This window comes from Chanos chanos, chromosome 14 (assembly GCF_902362185.1).
Source record: "Chanos chanos chromosome 14, fChaCha1.1, whole genome shotgun sequence".
Classification (NCBI taxonomy): Eukaryota; Metazoa; Chordata; class Actinopteri; order Gonorynchiformes; family Chanidae; genus Chanos; species Chanos chanos.
Genome location: NC_044508.1, coordinates 14,460,906 through 14,480,674, shown reverse-complemented (window position 1 = coordinate 14,480,674; position 19,769 = coordinate 14,460,906). Strand labels below are relative to the sequence as shown.

At 40.4% G+C, this 19,769-nt stretch overlaps 1 protein-coding gene across 1 annotated transcript; it reads left to right on the top strand.

The window, feature by feature from the left end:
* The first annotated feature begins 4,812 nt into the window (after positions 1-4,812).
* osbpl1a (oxysterol binding protein-like 1A) lies at positions 4,813-17,309 on the top strand. The gene is made up of 21 exons (XM_030791305.1): positions 4,813-4,871; positions 5,274-5,318; positions 5,482-5,555; positions 5,739-5,802; positions 5,954-6,055; positions 6,508-6,636; positions 6,955-7,036; positions 7,434-7,540; positions 8,037-8,199; positions 9,072-9,267; positions 10,887-10,962; positions 11,651-11,785; positions 12,171-12,268; positions 12,376-12,558; positions 12,696-12,803; positions 13,328-13,417; positions 13,535-13,671; positions 13,793-13,899; positions 14,154-14,277; positions 14,850-14,940; positions 16,753-17,309. The coding sequence occupies exons 1-21, from the start codon at positions 4,839-4,841 to the stop codon at positions 16,853-16,855; spliced, it is 2,247 nt and encodes a 748-aa protein (XP_030647165.1). The 5' UTR covers positions 4,813-4,838; the 3' UTR covers positions 16,856-17,309.
* The last annotated feature ends 2,460 nt before the right edge of the window (positions 17,310-19,769 follow it).

Sequence of the window (19,769 nt, the reverse complement as noted above, 5' to 3'; positions counted from 1 at the left end):
TTTTTTTTATGGTTTGAATGACAGAGTTTTTTTGCAATGTCCCTTTCAGAATATTTGCTGTGTCAGATCCGTCCTTCACATGGCCTGACCTGACAGTCCAGTCATGACACACATTAAAGCACCACAGATAGTTCTGGGTCTTTCACACTTCTCACAGTGCCTGCCAACAGTAATAGTATCGAAATACCAGATCTTAGGGCACTGCCATCTAAGTCATTCTGTAGGTAATGGGAGTAACAATGTGTGAACGTTGTATAACCAGTTATGGTCAGTAATGTTTGACAGGCTTGAAATGGAACTCTTTATGGTGGAAGGCCACAAAGTTACCTACCAGACATCCATCCATTTCATTCTGGTCCTCCGTACAAAGAAGCCTTATTTCTGTGCTTAAAATGTGCTTAAAAACATGAGTCTTCATACAGTCACAAGTAATGTCTGAAACAGCCGTGTCTGTAAAAAGCTTGCCTGGCCTGTCTGATAACTCAGGACTTGGAGGATTTTTTTTTTTTTATGAACATGTTGAAAAACAACAGTCCCAGAAGAGAATCACTCATTTCAAACTTGTTACTCTCCTCTGGTTTTCCTCTCTAAAAAGAAAGGCCTAATAGGACTGACTGGTATGAACTTCTTCACCCATTCACAGATCCGCACCTAACAAAATACTGTTTGTCCTTTTTTTTTTTTTTACTTCAGTGAAATGTTTTGTTTTGGATATTTGTCTATTGTTTTGTGTCTTGTCTTTCTCATTTCAAGGAAGGAACAGTAATAAAATGTTCCTGGTAGACAAACAAACTAGTAGGTCCCTGCTGCTTAATCTCGCATTCTATTAATAGTTACAGTTAATGTGGCACATCATGATAAACATTTGAAGAGTGTTGAAAATGTATCATGTGCAGGAGGTTTGGTTCATGTGAATTTGCTCAGCGGCATTTGTATTTCCTTTTTTTTTTTCTTTTTTAAGGTCACAAGACACAAGTCAGAACAGTCCTGTATGCAAGCATTGTGATAGTATCGTTTGGAGAAGTAGAAATGATGTATTTCCTCCCTTGGAGCAAACCTTTTCTGTTTTAAGGTTAAAAGTGCTGTATCATTTACTCTCAAGAATGCCGACAGTGCTTCCACCTGAATTCTTTGAATTTACTGATATAAACTGGTGTTAGACAGCTGTGAAGCTCAGTAAATCAAAGCCAGCCAACAAAGTAGAAAGGTATCTTGCAGCATTTGAACATCACCGTGAACACGTCCAGGAGGGACCATAGACTTAAATCTCATTAGAAAATGTATTTACTTGTGTTATGACCTTGACTTGAACTAAGAAAAAGGCACCACAAGAGAGTGCCAACCATTCTTCATTTTCATAATCATGCAGTCAGTGGTACCTCATAACATAGATGTACGTAGGCTAGTACAGCTCTTTTTTTTAAGGCTGGAGATAGTGGTTGTTCTCAGGTAACTCCTAATCAGTTCATGAGAATGAATATAAATTACAGTCAGTCTTAACCCTGCCTTGTCTTTCAACTCTTCCTTGTCTCTGTCCAGCAGATAGCGTAGCAGAAAGGTTGTGGGCTACTCACATTCTCTGTCTCTCTTTTACTCCATAGGATGATGGAGGAGCTGGATCCAGAGGAACATTTCCTCCATGATGCCAGGAATGGGAACCTGCAGGGTATCCAGAGGTTGCTGATGTGTAAAATAAAAGAGGAAGCTCATTTTGACATCAACTGCAAAGGTACGCCGCAAAATTTAGCATGGCTCCAAAATCAGAAAGCAACGGATAATAACAAGAATGAAGTGACTAAATCAAACATTTTAATCAAATTGTTGGGCGTCAACGTTTTAATGTTAAAAACAGTAAACAGGCACAGAGATGGTTTTCAGTAGTAGTCTTCTTTATTGGAGTTCAAAGATGACACAGCTGAAACAGGAGCAGAGAGGAGAGAAGAGGAGAGGAGACTCTCCTGCACACTGTGCAGACGATGTTACTCAGACTGAGTCACGATCTTACTGACTAAAGAAAACCATTTCTCGTGCAAAGATATACCCGTGCTCCACAAGGCATTTGACCTTGTCTGCCATAGGTAGCAAGTCCCTTTAACCCATATCTGAGAGTGGGTCTTACATGGAATAATGCGCAAGATAGAAAAATGTACATTCTGGTGAGATTTCCATATATGATACAACTGTTTAAAATGTACACATAGGCATGCCGTTATGCAAAGAGTGTGTGAAGATATGCATATGTTTAAGATGTATACGTGAGCATACCGTTATACAAGCAGTGTGTGAGCATATGCATATGTCTACACCGTTATCTCAATACTGGGAGCATTCCGTTATTACAGAGAATATTCAGCTAAGCCCCACAAAATGTAACTTCAATGTTGCTAATATTTATTCAGTGTTTGAGGCAGTCAGTTAATATTTTATTGTTTTTAATTAACAACTCCAAAGTTTTACAATGATTTTTTTTTTTTTTTAGAATATTTATTCAGGTGAAACCTCACTCTTGAAGAAGACTCTGCGTATCACAGCAGTAGTCAGCGTATACTGTCATAACTAATACAGAATCTTTAATGACCTCAGGTAAAACAAAGTCAAATCTCGGATGGACGCCTCTCCACCTGGCCTGTTACTTTGGACACAAAGATGTGGTGGAGGAATTGCTTAAGGTAAATATTGTACGGAAAACTCATAACATTTACAGACATGCGGCTGATGGCAGTCTTTTTCTTTCTTTCTTTCTTTCTTTCTTTCTTTCTTTCTTTCTTTCTTTCTTTCTTTCTTTCTTTCTTTCTTTCTCTTTCTTTCTCTTTCTTTCTTTTTCTTTCTTTCTTTCTTTCTTTCTTTCTCTTTCTTTCTTTCTTTCTTTCTTTCTTTCTTTCTTTCTTTTTAGTTAGCTTGAATAAAGCTTGAAATAAATGTGAAATTTCACTGTCTTTTTAAAACCATTTTAAACTGCAAGCATTGCTGTTCTATACTGTCAAGTTTCCAGTGGCTTTTAATAAAGGTCTTTTGCAGGCAGGGGCTGAAGTAAATTTGTCAAATAATGTTGGGGACACACCTCTCCATAAAGCAGCCTTCACAGGCAGAAAGGTAAAAAACTCAACACGTCTGATCTGACCCTTCCTCATATTCTCTCAAACGTAAGGCGGTTTCAGTCAGCACCGTGTCCATTACACATTTCCACAGCCTCTCCTCATTTTCCTCTCTTCAGGAGGTGGTTATGTTACTTCTCCAGTACGGTGCCTGTTCCACTATCATTAATGGCACAGCGCAGATTCCTAAAGACGTCACTCAGAGCGAGGAAATCAAAAGCATGCTGGAGGGTGAGACTTCAGTACACAAACTCAACTTTAAACATAAATCTCATCTCCACAGACACACAATCTCTTTCTCTCTTCTCTCGTTTTAGACTGTCGATGTCTGTCATGTCAAAACTTACCATTCACTATTCAACTATTCAGTACTTACCTTTTTGCCACTGTCATTGGTGGTAATACACAGATTTGTATACACTTATATACCTAGAAACACAACGCATCCCCACACTGGAATTCAGATACTCAGATAAGAAAGGGCTGTCATGAATAACAATGTGCGTTGAAAATTGTACTAGGTTTCACGCTGAAATGCATCCTTGTCCTTGTTTCTCTCTGTCAGCCGCCGAGAGGACAGAGGCAAGGAAACTGGAAGAACAACTCCTGGAGGCAGCTCGAGAGGGGGCTGTTAATACCCTAACTAAACTGGTGAGATTCTGGAATATTCCAAGGAAGAGACTCCTTAAAACCTCATCTTACTGAGACTTGTGGCAAATGACCCGGGACAGTTTAGTAACAGTTGCTCTTGGTTTAGGAGATCTGTATTTGAACTGGAAGGATATTGACTGATCCCTGTTGGTCAGGGAATGTGTTTGCCGTGTAGCTAATTTAAGCCTAATGTAAATCTGATGCAAGCCACTAAACCACTTTCCAGACCTTGCATTCCACTCAGGTTGGAAATATTCTTTAAGCGGTGTGTGTTACTCTCTTGTTAGTTGAGCGCTAATCTTTAACTTTCCCTCTGTTCATTCAAAACATTCATTACTCTCCTTTGCTGTTTTAGTACACTTAATTGCATTATTTTAATTCGTTGGAATATTGCAGAACGTTAGGAGGATGAGTTTTTTAGAGTGCTGAGAAATAGGGTAAATCATTAAAGAAAAAAACATGCTTTGTGAATCTCAAATGCCAGTATTTAGGGTGACATAAGGAGTTATATTTTACACTGTTTTCTTTATTTTTTATAGAATAGGCAAAAGGACTTTGTCTAATCTAATTATAATTATTCTGGATAATGTTTCACAATCGTGTTCTTGCCTTTGTTCAGCACTAATCTTCCAGGCTTTTAATCTGCCATAGAAAAATTCCATACACACTTTGTGATATTACTGTTTGGTTTAGTACAAATCTCTTGAGCTGATATCACTCTGTTTTGTTAGCTGAACCAGAAAAAGCCCCCAGATATTAACTGCACGGATCTGTTGGGAAACACACCGCTGCACTGCGCTGCCTACAGAGGTCAAAAACAATGTGCCCTGAAACTCCTGCAGAACGGAGCCAATCCCAACATCAAGAACAAAAATGGTAAATAAGGCACAGGACGGCGCTTTCCCGCTCTTTTATTTTCCTCTCTCTTTATTTGCCTTCGTGATTGTCATCGAGCACATTCAACAAAATTTGCATTAGGACGATATTACTGCGGTAGGGTGCGATGACATCTGAGAGACTTTACTCCAGTGTATGTGTGCGCTTCCCACACACACAGATCAGACGGCGTTTGACCTGGCTAATGATACGGAGATGAGACAGGTCCTCCAAGGCAACGCGATGAAAGTAAGCGTCTGCGTGTTTTTCAGATGGGCGACCATCTCAAAAGCTGATCCATGCTAGATGGTGGCCTCAGCGGCTTAATTATGTTGAAACTTGTGATACTGTGTAACGAGACATTTGTGTATAAACACTGGGTTTTTAAAATGTACTATCATGTAATAAGGGAAACAGTAATGTCTGTGTTTCCATACACACGCTTCCAGAAGTATTATTCAGTTGTTACTGACTCTTATCCCCCTATTATTGTTAAAGTGGATGCTTCATGTATGACAGAGAAGGATGCATAGCATTGTGTTATTATTTGACCTCAAAATACTCTCAGAGATAAAACTCACAAAAGATCACATGGAATTGGAGGAAAATATTGTCAACTAAAATCTCTCGATAACATGTTATTTTCCACAGGGTATGACACACCACGTTAAGACGTTTGAGGGTCCACTTTGGAAGGTACATTATCAGACATCAAATGTAACATTTCACAGCAGGAGAGCAACAGACAGTAGAGAATAATCGGCACTCCTGCCATGTAGCGTATGTCTGAAAGTGTTTTAGGAATTAACCAACAACATCTCTTCCTCTCTGTCTTTTTCTTTCTTTGTCTATCTGTCAGAGCTCCAGGTTCTTTGGATGGCGCTCTTACTGGGTTGTCCTCCAAGATGGTGTCCTGTCTTGGTACCCCAAGCAGTAGGTCTTCTCTTCTCTTCTCTTCTCTTCTCTTCTCTTCTCTTCTCTTCTCTTCTCTTCTCTTCTCTTCTCAGCTGTAAACAAAAACTAATTAAAGCTTAACATTTTGTTCTGTCTCTGTGCAACCTGTTGTGTAGTCATCAGAACAGTGTATGATTCTCCCTTTTTCCAATCTCTCCGAAGGTCTGATGCTGCAGCCAACACCCGTAGACAAGGATGCAAATCCCTTACTCAGGCCCACTGCGTGGTACGTCAAGGTCAAGTTTTATAAGGCTGTTAACGTGACGTAGATAAGATATTAGGGAAATGTAACATAACATGTTCATCAAATTTCTTCCTTTCTGTGTGATCAGTGTGATATAATGTTTTGCTCACTTGCTCTTTTGTTTCTTTTTAAGCTTAAACCGCGAGATAACTGCTATTTCACACTCAAGTGCTTTGATGACAGTGTCCATCATTTCAAAGTGTCACCCAAGAATGAGCCAGAGGCCACGAGAAAAGTGAGACTGCTTTTTTTTTTTTTTTTTTTTTCCATTCTAAATGATTATAGAAATGCCAGGCTGCTCTTAAACAGAACTGCTTCTCTTTGAGAAAAGTCAAAGGGAAAGAGCAGACATCTTATTAATCCACAAAATGTTGTGTGCACTTTCTTTCTTTCTCTCTATCTCTCTCTCTCTCTCTGACTCTCCCTCTTTCTCTCTCCCTCTCTCCTAAACGCACACACAGACACACACAAACAGTCGTCTCGCACTCGGATACAGACGCTCTTGTCCGATAGCGCGCGCACACGCGCGAACCCATATCTCTCATTAGTAGTGATGATTGGTCCCATGTGAGAGCTCTATAAGGAGCCCAGGATCGACACCGCAGGTCATATTCTCTCAATCATCATGGTAATGCGTACGTGCTCAACACCTAATGCCTGACATTTAGCATGTGTGTTTCTCTCCAGAGGTGGCTGGATGCTTTGGAGGAGCACGCTGCCTTCAGCACACACTACTGCTCTCAGGATCAGGCTAGTGTAGAGGAAGAGGAGGAGGAGGAGGCAGTGTCACTGGGTGAGCTGACCAAGTCTCTGCAGGTGAGGAATGTTAGCTTTGTCTGTTTTCTGGGAGACCGCTGTTTTTTTTGGGGGGGATGGGTGGGAGGTGGGGTGTTTTTTCTCATATGTTTTCTAGCCCATAAATAGCACGGCCTGTTCAACCAATTAGGAGCCTGAGGATCGGTTGTCACATTTTGTAAGGCTGTTGGTTCCCAAGAAAAGATAAAAAAAAAAAAAAAACATTGGGCTAGTATGATCTGAGATTGCAGTGATTTGTTTTCCCTATTTTTCCCTCAATTTGTTTCTCTCTCTCTCTCTCACTCTCTCTCTCTCTCTGGTCTTCTATCTATTTGGCAGCGGGCAGAGGCCAGTCATCAAAAGTTGGAGGCAGACATCTTGACTCTGCTGTCCATGGTGAAGGAGAATGGACTAGCAGAAGGTAGGACTTCAATCTCTTTCACTGAACAAACAGTGGTTGTTTTCGTCTAGTCTGGCCCTTGTCAGCTCAACGCAAACTGACTTACTGACCAGAGTTTTTGCTCTGGCCCAACACTGGCACACCTTGTTCAGCTAATCAGTGGGTTCTGACATTGAGCATTGACAGAGCAAGTCAATTGTTTTGTTAGCATTAGTAGTAATAAACGAATTGTTTTGTAATAGCTTTACTCTCTCATACATAAATCCTTATAAATCACCACTATGCTCTGGATTTGAACCGAGAAGACTGTGTTGGAAGTCTTCCCTTTGTTCAGAGCTATGATTAGTCATGATTAGTCTTGGGTTCACATTGTATCGTGCTGTACTGAATGTGGCTGTGGTCTTGTCCGTCTGTTCAGCACTGCCAGCTGGGGTACTGCAGAAGGTCAGAGAGGTGTGTGAGGCATCTAGTGAGACCTGTTCCTCCCTGCGTCAGTGCCTTGGGCTCTTCTCCAAACAGGAGGGGGTATGTCACGTCACATCACTTACTGATGAGTAGATATCAACAAACCTGGGAGCAGAGGAGGGGCTGCCCCTTACCAACACTCACTGGACATCAGTCCTCATTGTGAGCTGTATTATACTGTATATGCAGGTGCTTCTGAACTGAGTAAGATGGTTAAAAATATGAAGATATAGTTAGAGGCATTAAAGCTGTGAGTTACATGATGAAACATATTGAATATTAACATTGAAGGTTAATCGAAGGTTAACCATTTTCCTGCCTGGTGTAGTCACATTACTGAGATATTCAGAGGATCATTCTGCAGTGAACAGAAAAACCAACACTCAGATTTGAATCCAGATCTGGTAATGTTGTTTATTCAAAAACATTACATATGCAGCATATTAACCATGTGGTATGGGGTTTGTGTTTTTCTGTATCTGTATCTGTATCTGTATCTGTGTGTGTGTGTGTGTGTGTGTGTGTGTGTGTGTGTGTGTGTGTGGGTGCATGTCAGGCACGGAGCCTAAAACTGGAGCAGGAGGTAGAGAAGAATAAGATCTTGTCAGAGGCTCTGCAGACCTTGGCAACAGAGCATCACGAGTTGGAGCAGTCTGTCGTTAAGGGGTCATCTCCACGCAGTGCACTCAGTGAGGATGAATTCTACGACGCAGTATCTGGTCAGTGGGTCAGCTGGTTCAGAGAACCAGTCAGAGAACACACTTAAAATACACTTATCTTATATGTCAGTCATTACAGAATTTGGTTAAATTTAAAATGCACTTAGATGATTTGTTACCAAGCGCAAATTGTTAGGTGACAGTTGGAAAAAGAGAGAATACTTTGAGTTGAGGCTCTACAACCTATCTTGGAAAAAAAAGTACGTCGGGAAAACTTGAGAGTATTTAATGGAGAGTCCACATTAACAGTGAAACCTCTTGCATAACCAGGTTTATCTCTGTTTAAAACAAAAACAGATTTAAATGTATGAGTTAATAGTGCCTCAGAGTCAACTGAATCCAGATTTTACAGAAGACTGTGGAGTCTCACACATTCTGTGGCTTTCTTGAATTTAACTTGTTTAACTTGATCAATGGATGCATTCCTCACATGAGCCATTGTAAAGAAGACTGTCCTCACTGGCCTTTGGTCTTGTGATTAATGTCAGTATCTACTTGTGATAGGGCCAGTAATCAGGATAATGTTTTTGATTAGTCTTGCGTTTAAAAAATGCAATCTATGGCTTTCCTATCTGTGTACCTTTTAAGTTTACTGTGGAACAATGGGATGGCTCTGCTTATCTGTGTTGTCTGAGTGATTTTGTTGGACAATAATGTAAGTAAGAGGCATTACATCTGATTATTCCAATGATTCCGGATTGGTCCGATCGTTGATTCAGTTGAATACACGGTGATGGAGCCGGATTGGCTTGCTGGTACCGGGGCTCTTTAAAAGCAATCCGATCCCCTGGTCAGATTTCCACAGGTAGCTGGCTGTCGATGACAACACACACGTTCTCCCTCCTGAAGCTCGTCTCTGTTTCCCTTCATAGAGTCCGACTCAGAGCATTCTCTGAGTGGATTTGAAACAGTTGCAAGTCAGTCCTTTGAGGAAGAGGCAGAAGACACCTCCGAACTCTTCTGTAGCGTCCGCAGTCACCCAGCGGGGATGTCCCAGGAGGATCGCCGTGGTGACGAGGAGGAAGAGGAAGAGGGGATCTCCAGACCCAATGGTTTGCGGAAACACAGGTAAATTTTGCTAATCGTGTTAGAATACACGGGTTCATACAGCGTGGCCACACTCATCTTGACTTCTCACAAGTTGCTTTGCAAGTTTAAGGAAGAGAATCGCTGTCAAGGAAAGGAAAAGGAAAGAAAGGATACCTCTCTGTATCTTCCTGCAATTTAACAGAACTTTCGACACAGTGTTTGGGTGTTCTGCTGACTGAACACATAATAGACGCGTGTTCATTTATGAGGGTAAATTTGTCACGGCTGCACTCAACACTTTCGTGATAGAATAAACGGTGCTTTGGCATCTCCTGGTGTCATATCACATGTTTAAAAAGGTAGTGTTTGTCTGTGGCGTTTTACATGCGTGGTTGTTTTTTCTCATATCTCGAGACTGAATAATTCAGAAGGCAGCAGGTAAAGGAGACGCTTATAATGAAATGGTTAAAGATTGATGAGAGGAGCTTGGTGTAACGTCGTAATTTGAACTTGAAGGCACTGTGTACCGACTGACTGATGGACTCGGTGTCCAGTGATGAAGGCTTTATAATATGTCCCTGTGTTTTTGCCTTCCACCGTGTAAGCTCGTTTTCACGCCAGCCAGGTTCATTTTTACCTCGTTCAGTTTTAATTCTGTTATAAAAGTTGTTCACAGGACTGTAATCTGAGGTGATTTTTTTGGGGTTTTAAGTCTAACCCAAAATGCACAGGTGAAATTTCATATGGCTTCCCCTTTAAATGGCATTTGGCACTGTTAACCAAGATGGCCAGTTGTGTAAAGCAACACTTGGCTATATGGTCGCCGTCTCTCTTATAAATTTTAATGTTTTTTTTCCTACTTCACACAGGTTTTCTGATATGATATACTTTAGCAGTTGATATTTGTTCATGTAAGCAATTTATGTAGCTATGTCTTTTTATGATGGGAAGAATATGGGCAGGACATTGTGTTATATTTGAGGATGCAGGTCTGAGTCTGTTAATGCGGTTTGTTGGTCCCACATCCACAGAAATGAACTTTGCTAGAGTTTGGATTCTGTTTCAGACTTCATCAAAACCACTGTAAGACAACAGCTCTGTTGGCTGAAGTCAGAGCAACAACAACAACAAAGAAAAAAGATCCAGGTTGTTTAAAGAGTTCATTAAAAGAGTCTAAATGGCCCCATTGTGGTTCTTAAACATATTTGTTTCTCAATGTGTTTTTTTTTTAATGCATGTTATATGTTATTTATTTTCCTATCTAGCTAGCTAAATAAAAAAACCTGACTGATTAACCTTTATCCAATGAGGGCTGACTCCCTAAGCTGCGTGCCTGAAACTGATATTCCATTAGACCTTGTTTGTTTGAATAAGATATAAAGCATCCGTTACATGTCAGACGCTAGTCTAGACATCCTAGGACTATATGGAAGTGATCCCTACGACTGCAGTCAGTCTGTCAATAGAATTCAACCAAGGCATTCTTACACTTAGTTGTGTGATGCATTGTCAAGTGCTGTTAGTAGTTGTTACTTCTATGTACTAACCATTCGTGGGACATTCGTGTGTCTGTGTGTGTGTGTGTGTGTGTGTGTGTGTGTGTGTGTGTGTGTGTGTGTGTGTGTGTGGTGGGGAATGTGTTATTTTTCCTCCCCTAGAACAAGTTTGCCGGCGCCTATGTTTTCCAGAAATGACTTCAGTATATGGAGTATCTTAAAAAAGTGTATTGGCATGGTGAGATTTCCTCTGTTCTGTTTCTGTGCTCTCCTCTGCTCTCTTCTTTGTGTTTTGAAATCTTCAACCATGAGTACAAAATTCCAGGACCAAAGTCCTGTTGGCTTTTGTCTCTTTGTCACATTGGAGTAAACAGAAATAGACACATATCTCTTCTGCTCTTCTCTGTCCTTTAAGAAAAAGCAGGACTATTTGTGGACAAAAGTAGGATTTTGGTTGCCCTCAAAAGCTTTAACTGTATCTCCAAGAGTGTAAAAAATGGTGTATTTTAGAGGCCATAATAAAATGTTGAAATGTTGTGATGAAATGTTGAAATACTGTGAAATGAATGTGGATTACTAATTTAGCTCCCTAAGATTTGCAGAGTTGTAACAGCCTTTAATGGCTGCTGACTGATCAAAATAATTGATGGTTTTTCAGCCACAGGCTCCATTTTGTGTTTTTGGGTGACACTAGAATTACAGTGGTGTGCTGCTTGAGAGAGTGCATTACACACACTGTACGTTCAGCCATTTAATAATTACAGTGTGACTGACTACCTATCCATTTCCTCCACACCAAAGGATGGCTTCTGACCTCTCTTTTTTTTCCCCCCTTTTTTTCTCACTTTCTCTTTACTTTTCACCCCTTACACTCCTTCTCTCTCTCTCTCTCTCTCTCTCTCTCTCTCTCTCTCCCTGTCTTTCAGGAGTTATCTAAAATCACTATGCCTGTGATCTTTAATGAGCCCCTGAGCTTTCTACAGAGACTCACAGAGTACATGGAGCACACGTACCTTATTCACCAGGCCAATGGCTCTACAGACTCCATTGAGAGAATGAAGGTAACCAGGCCAATAGAGGGCTATGGTTATTATTTCGGTCATTTAAGTGTTGGCTTACTGCCCTGTACTTGATTAAGACATACATTTTATTTTTTTTCTTCATGTTATTTAACAGTTACCGAAACACCTGTGTTGCGGAAATGTGCCTTGTCATTTTACGCAGAAAAAGAATGTAAACCATCACCGAGCAGATCGTTAGACTCAGTGGTTATCAACAGGAGTTATTATTCAGAAGCTGTGCCATGCAAAGCCATGAATGTGGTACATACTGTATGTTTCTGGATTGAGAGTATTTTCAGCTGCGTGTGAGCAGCTGTATTTTGCTGTTGTCTGTGTGTAAATGGGGAGATGTCAGGGTGAATATTAATCTGAGCGCTCTCTGTAGTGTGTAGCAGCCTTCGCTGTGTCTGCTGTCGCCTCACAGTGGGAAAGGACCGGAAAACCGTTCAACCCCCTGCTTGGAGAGACGTATGAACTAGTCAGGTGAGACTCAGCGTCTCATCGCGTGTCGCCGCAGCAGTTTTCATTCTGTCATATTTCTGTCTGTTTCATGCTCTCTCTTTCGCTCTCCCTCTCCCTTTGGTCCCCAGAGAGGATCTCGGCTTCCGACTGATATCGGAACAAGTGAGTCACCACCCGCCGGTGAGCGCCTTCCATGCTGAGGGCCTGCAGAAGGACTTTGTGTTCCACGGCTCCATCTATCCCAAGCTCAAATTCTGGGGAAAGAGTGTGGAGGCGGAACCCAAAGGCGTCATTACGCTTGAGTTGCCCAAGTATGCAGATTCGATTAAGTACAGTCGCTGAATGCTCATCATCTGAAAGTAACGCATTGCCATTACACAGTGAACTGAATCGACATCTTGTTTAAAACTACCATCCTCACACGGTTTCATGTTCATTCTTTGCCCAGACACAATGAGGCATACACATGGACGAACCCAACCTGTTGCGTTCACAACATTATTGTGGGTCAGCTGTGGATCGAACAGTATGGAAACATAGAAGTATTCAACCACAAGTAAGGAAGCACACTGTTCATTTTGCTGACTTCACCATAGACTGATCTTTACCTGGTGCTGTCCTTCACATTTGACTCTTTCTTTTAATGCAGATAATTGAGCGACAGAACTGTTCTTAATTGTTTACGGTCTTTATCTCAAGCATGTCAGTCAGGCTTTTCTTTACTAATCATTCATGGGTGCTGCTGTGAGCTGATCATTTATTTATGCTGATCTTTGCAGACTGTTCGCTGTACTTAAATTAACAGTCAGTTGTTCTATATTTGTCATCTTGAGCTATATTTGTCATTAATGTCACATTTTTTGATCATTCAGTGATCCTGGTCTAAGCTTGTTACTGACTCCTGTTGTATACAGCTTATCTGTTGCTTGGCCCTCTAGTTGGTCCCTAGACCCTGTCACTGTTAATTCACCAGAGGCGATTAATCTCTGTTTTGTATAGTTTACAAAACTATAATTATTTCAGTGTTTAAATAAGGAGAGAAAGAAGAATTTATGTTTCATTTTCATGTTTTACCCTCAGAACTGGGGAGAGATGCTGCCTAAATTTTAAACCTTGCGGGCTGTTTGGTAAAGAATTGCATAAGGTTGAAGGCTACATTCTGGACAAGAGGTAACTGCTCAATAATTGTATGTCACTCAGTGCTACTGATCAGAAAGATGTCATTGGTTCCCATGGATCCCAGTACTGAGATTTTTTTTAAACGAACTGTTAATGTTTCTCACACAGCAAAAAGAAACTTTGTGTCCTGTATGGAAAGTGGACAGAGTGTTTGTACACAATAGATCCTGCTACCTATGAGGCACACAAGAAGAATGACAAAAAGGCTGCAGAAGAGAAAAAGAACAGCAAACAAGTACCTGTTTGTTTGTTTGTTTGTTTGCTTGTTTGTTTCACTGGGTCATAGGATTTTCTGACCAGCATATCTGAGATTAGGGTTAAAGCTGTCTGTACTAATATGCCCCCCCCCCACCCCCCAGGACACAGTTGCAGAGTCAGAGGAGACCCCCCAGCCAGACAGTGACACTGTGGAAGTGATTCCAGGCAGTCAGCTTCTGTGGAAGATCACACCCAGACCAGCCAACTCTGCCCAGGTTTGTCACAACCTGCAACTTTTGATAAGCAGATCTGTCAGAACACCATACAGCAGTCCTGAGCTGTACCACATGTTAGCCATTGACTGATGATGATATAGCCACAGATTCAGCCTTCCGAATACAGGCTAGATGATGATGTAACCCATCCCAAAGCTGGGCTCAATGAGTATATAGTAATTTTGGGCTTGAATAAGAATGAAAGTCTTGAATTGATGTCATCTTCATGTATCTCTCTGTTGTGTCATTTTTAGATGTACAATTTCACTACCTTTGCTATGCAACTGAATGAGCTTGACAAAGAGATGGAGGAGGTCATCCCAAAGACAGACTGCAGACTGAGACCTGACATCCGGGCCATGGAGAATGGAGAAATTGGTAAGAACATTACTCAACTTTCATATTTGTTCACAAAATGATGTGAATGATGTCATGGCTGTATTGTTACAGTCATTCCATCTGTACCGAGATTAATTCCACCAGCCTAGCCTTGTGGTAATAAAAGAAACATTGAACTTTCTCACAAGAATATATGAGTATACGATTTCAAACGTCATACATTCTGCCCTGTCACTCAGAATTTCCCAGAAATCCTTACAAATATCTTTCAGTTTTAATGTACAGGAATATATGCATTGTGACATTCAGATTAGCCTGTTACATTGGTGATGCACTATCACAAATGAAATCACAAGACCTAATGTGCTACACAGTCACGTGTTACCTTATCTGATAGGAGAGCGACACACAAGCTGTCGGTTTCAAAGTGCTGTCAGGCCGATTTTGTCATTGACGCGTTCTCATACACTTACTGCATAAGAACTCTTCAGATTCCTACTTAACGAGCTATAGACACAGAAGAGGCCCGTCAAGAAAGCGTTCATTTTGGAAACGATGCGGTATTGAAAGTGAACGGTTGTTGAAACTCTCACTTCCGCCCCTTATCGCAGATCTAGCGAGCGAGGAGAAGAAAAGGTTGGAGGAGAAACAGAGAGCAGCTCGCAAAAGCCGCTTCAAATCAGACGAGGAGTGGAAGACTAGGTATGCAAACTTTACTGCGCTCGCTGCGCTTTGAGCCATGTTTATGCACACACACTTCATTCAGTTATTTACTTATTCGCCTTTACGTTACCTATCCCACATAACATATTTTCTGTACTAAGGAACAATTTTTTTTTCTTTCCTAAACTAAATCTTGATCACACAGAGAAGCTGGATGCTTGATAAAACTTTCTTTGGGAGGCTTTTGCCTGACAAATGATCTAACATCTTTTTTTCACCAATTTCCTGCAATTACCGTCCAGCTCAGTAGCGTTTCCTGCTGTGGTTTTAATTGCGGCTGCGAGTTTTGAAATTTAGCACCATACGAGCATCACGGGAAAACCGCAGCTTCTCCTTTCATCTTGACCCATCCCATTTCCTTAAAACACTCGACAGTCATTTACTCGACAGACACATAGTGAAATTAAGTTTACAGCTAATATACACAACTTTTGGCTGTCCTCTCTGGCACCATAATGCTCATTGTCTTTCTGGTTTGGTTCATGGTTCATGCATTGTGTGTTTTAAACCTGTTTCTTTTTTCCATCTTTCTTTAAATTACCATTTGCTCTGGGCTTTCCCTGTGGTGAGCAGAAACCCTGCCGTCGGGCCCAGGTTTGACTTTGTTGCTTTGCCTTTGCTTGTCTCACTAATGTAATGCTTACGTTATGGTCACATTTCTTTGCAACTGCGTCACAAATACAGTAATATAGAATCTAGGACTGTGTTTTCATTTGCTATGCCCAAGTTGACTGGACAAAGAGTTTGTTTGAATCCGATAGGTGGCAATAAGCCTCTGTAGTTTCTTAAAAGATGCCACTGATATAATGAATGCACACTGTTGTCAGACCTGTGACGTTTAGCATATCCTCAGAAGAAAAAAAACAACAACAGTGCGTTAGATGTCTTCACGCCTCAAAGAGTAAATTAATTTGAAAAAAAAAACAAAACCATGAAACATCTTTCCCTTGAGATCTCCTAGTGATTTGACCGCAAAATCTATACTAAATGAACTCTGTAACGTTCAATGCCATTTTCACGACTTTAGTGGGGGACTATATCTATTTACAACAAAGCCCTCTCATTTGAATAAGATCCTCTTGCCAATTAACTGTATCAGATTTGAAAACAGTCCCCTTTAGACAATCAATAATTCACGTGGAATTAGACAATGTAAAACGAGATCCCTTAGCCTTTCCCTCTGTACATGAGGGACGTGGTTGCCAGGCTGTCGAAACTTTACTCCTGGTGTAAATATCACAGGCAGTGCCAGTCAAGTCATTGCTATTGAACCTGATAGACAATCATCCTCTTGAAAAAGCCACAGGTGTTTTGCTTTTGCACTACACAAACACAACTGATAGAACCAGCATGTGGAGCTGTTCCCAATTTGTAGATTCACACTGGTTAGAGTAGGTATGAAATTCTGTAGGACTTAGAGCTAGGAATTAATTTTAGGCTCTGTTTACTCTCATAGTGTCTGCTTGTCTAATTGTGAGTTTGTACTCTATATATTACATATATATATATACATATATATATGTAATGATATCAGTCAAATGATTTACAAATGCTTCATATTCATAATGAAAAGTTGTATAGACGTTAAAAGGGTGGATTCTCTTATTATGCTGATGTCTGTATAGACCTGCCATTGTTTAATTATTGAAGGCCACTGAAACAATCATAAGAGAGGTCCATAGTGCAATTAAATGCATTATATAAGTATATGAAAGCATCACACCTGTGTGGTAAGTGTGTTATTTATGGCAGTATTTAATCAGGCTCTCTCTCCTTCCCCACTTTGACCAGGTGGTTCCAACAGGGTCCAAATCCTCACAATGGTTCTCAGGACTGGCTGTTCTCCAGTGGGTACTGGGATCGGAATTATTCCCAGTTACCTGACATTTACTGATCAGCATTCCATTAAAAAGTGATCCTTAACTTTAAACCCTCAATCTCAATTTTAGCTAAAAGTGATAAGGTGAGCTGCAGTTGTCAAAACGAACAAAAAAACAAAACAAAACAAAAACACAAATGTGCATAAAGCAAAACACAATCCATGGCTGGGTGTCTCAGTCTCATTCCACAGATGTTTTGTTTATGACAATAAGTTACTAAGTGCACTAATCAGGGTTCTGAAGTCAGCATGGATTACTGCAAACAAAAAGTTACTTCTGTCAACTGCACTTTATCAGTGAAACAATGAACAAGGAACAATGCGAGTTCATTTCCACTTTTTAAATGTTTTAATGTAGCAATGGGTCAGTTACACCAAAAAATACCCATTTTAGGCATAAAAAAATGAAACCAATCAAAAATGTTAAGCTAAGCTGACCTTAACATATTAACATCATGGTACTGTAATTGAAATAGCAATAATGTATATATTTTTAAGTCTAAAAAGAGCCTTTTACATTAACATGCCCCCCCCACCCCCACCCCCTAAATCAGAGAATCAGTTTGTCTTTGTATCCACATGCAACATGGGAGCTCACTGTATTGTTAAAGACACCGGTCTGTTTCAGTCTGACTGTGTTCTGAGTCACCGATGATTTGTCAGTACGTTTTTTTTCCCCCACATTCCTCACCAATTTGTTGAAATTGGAGACAGAAACACATCTAGTTCTATGTTTTCTGTTACAAAAAATGAACACTTATTTGTACACATGTATACATTACATTCACTAAAGGACTGTGTTTGTTTTCCCTTGAATGCTGCTTTTAATCCCTAATTGCGTGACCAGCAGTGATTTTAGATGTTTCTGATTCATGTTTTTTCTCATATAATCGACAGATATGATATGGTGTGTTTTAATGAACTAGACTGTCATATCCTCATCCGTTACTTAGTCAGTAAAACAATTATTTCAGGGTGTGTGTGTGTCTGTGTCTGTGTGTTTGTGTGTATGTACGTGTATGTGTGTATATGGGAGTGTAACCCAAGAATTTTAGACAGGAATGTAAAAAAAATGTATTCAACATGTTTTCTTTCCTCAGTCCAAAATGGGAGCTTATGAGGTTGTTGTTTATTAAACAAACTTGGGGTACTTGAGGTGGTGAATAAACCACTCTATGTGTGTGTATTTTTCACACACATAACCTGTCCCCGAAAACTATGTACAGATATTTATGGAGGTGTGCTCTTGTGTGTACTTCAAAATTATTTGTGTAACAAACTTTGTGTATATGGACCCTCCTAATACTGATCTATCATTTCTAATAAATTGCATCTGATCCTAATAAAAAATGAAAAACAAACATTGTCTGTTTTCTGTTGAATTGCTGTTAAAAAGAAACTACAACCATTATCAGTAAATAGTCTTTATATCTTCCTATCGATTCATTGTCTGAAAATGGCCTAATTTTTCATTGTTTTTTTCCCTTTTAAAATGTTATCAAATTTGTCTGTTTATACAGATACAAAGATGGATATAACTAATTTATTTCAGAGAATCCTGTAGATTCCTATATCCTCAGTTAAGGTTTGTGGCCTATGGACAATAATTTGAACAGAGAAAGCCTTTGCCTTTGACAACCATGCTGTTTTATTGACAGTATAACTGGAATACAAGCGATTGTTGTGTCATTGTTCCAGGTCATTTCATGTGTAAGTGGCTAATGGTCGTTAGAGGAGTTTTTGCTATCCCCGTTTGTGTTAAATGTGTCGGTCACACGCTCACTGGTTAGAGAGGGAACAAACTGGCCGCTGTGATGATTGATTTGTGGTAAACGTAAATGATTTTCACTTGTTGAATTGGACAGAGTAGTAGCAGGTATAGCAGAAGAGTTAAAGTTTTGGCAAGTTTGACATGCAATGCTTGACATTCCCCCTTCACTAACTTTGCTTAGTGTGACTTGATTGGTTCCCATCATGTTGGTATCTTGACCATCATGAGTAATCTCATTGGTATCAACCACAAAAAAGTAGTCGGTTTTCATGGATGTATCCTTAATTTCTTGGGGTGGTCGGATAACTAAATGATTTGGACCAAGTGGAGGAGGCCTCTGCCCAGGGGTAAAATGGCTAGCAGGATAAAGCTGTCCATGGACAGGGCCTCGGTGTGCAGACAAATACCTCAAATGAGACGGAGACCCTGAGTCAAAAGATGGTGTAGGCGCCACCAAGACATTCCCTGGCCCAAAGGTTCTGATTTCAGCTCCATTTTGAAACGGTGGCTGGGACAAGACACTAGTGGACAATGTTCCTGGATCTCTGTAGTGCTCCAGATGGTATAATGTCCATGTGCGATTTAGTAAGCTCTCCCACAGCGGACTAGAAGCTGGATCTCCAGGTCCATCCTCATCAGAGCCTCTTTGTGGAGCCATGCCCTGTTCTGGATTATCTTAAATTGGAGAACAAATACCTATGACATAATCTGATTTAAGAGTTTGTTGGACTGCCAATTTATAGTTTCCCATTGTCCCTTCTTCTTGCTTGCCCAAGCCAGTATTGACATAGATCTTTACTGTAACTGAGCAATTAAAATAAATTAGATTCTGTAAGTCATGATAATATACAGTCCTTGTGTCACAAATTAGATACCTTGTCGATCAGCCTTTGGAGGTGGAACAGGAACTCTGAAGTTAGTTGGTACAGATATGGTTGTGACAGGGTGAACACCACTGTGAGAAGGTCCACTTTGACCAACCAACCCATCAGAAGTCAAAAGCACTGGCAGTGGCCTTTGTTTGCCCTGGTCCTCTAGAATTCCTGACACCAAATAGGAAAAGAGGTCAATAAATATTTTTAAAAATCAGTCTTGTGATTCATTAAAATGTAAATGGACTCATGTAAAAGGGAATGTAAGACTCTGCAGATGTTTTTC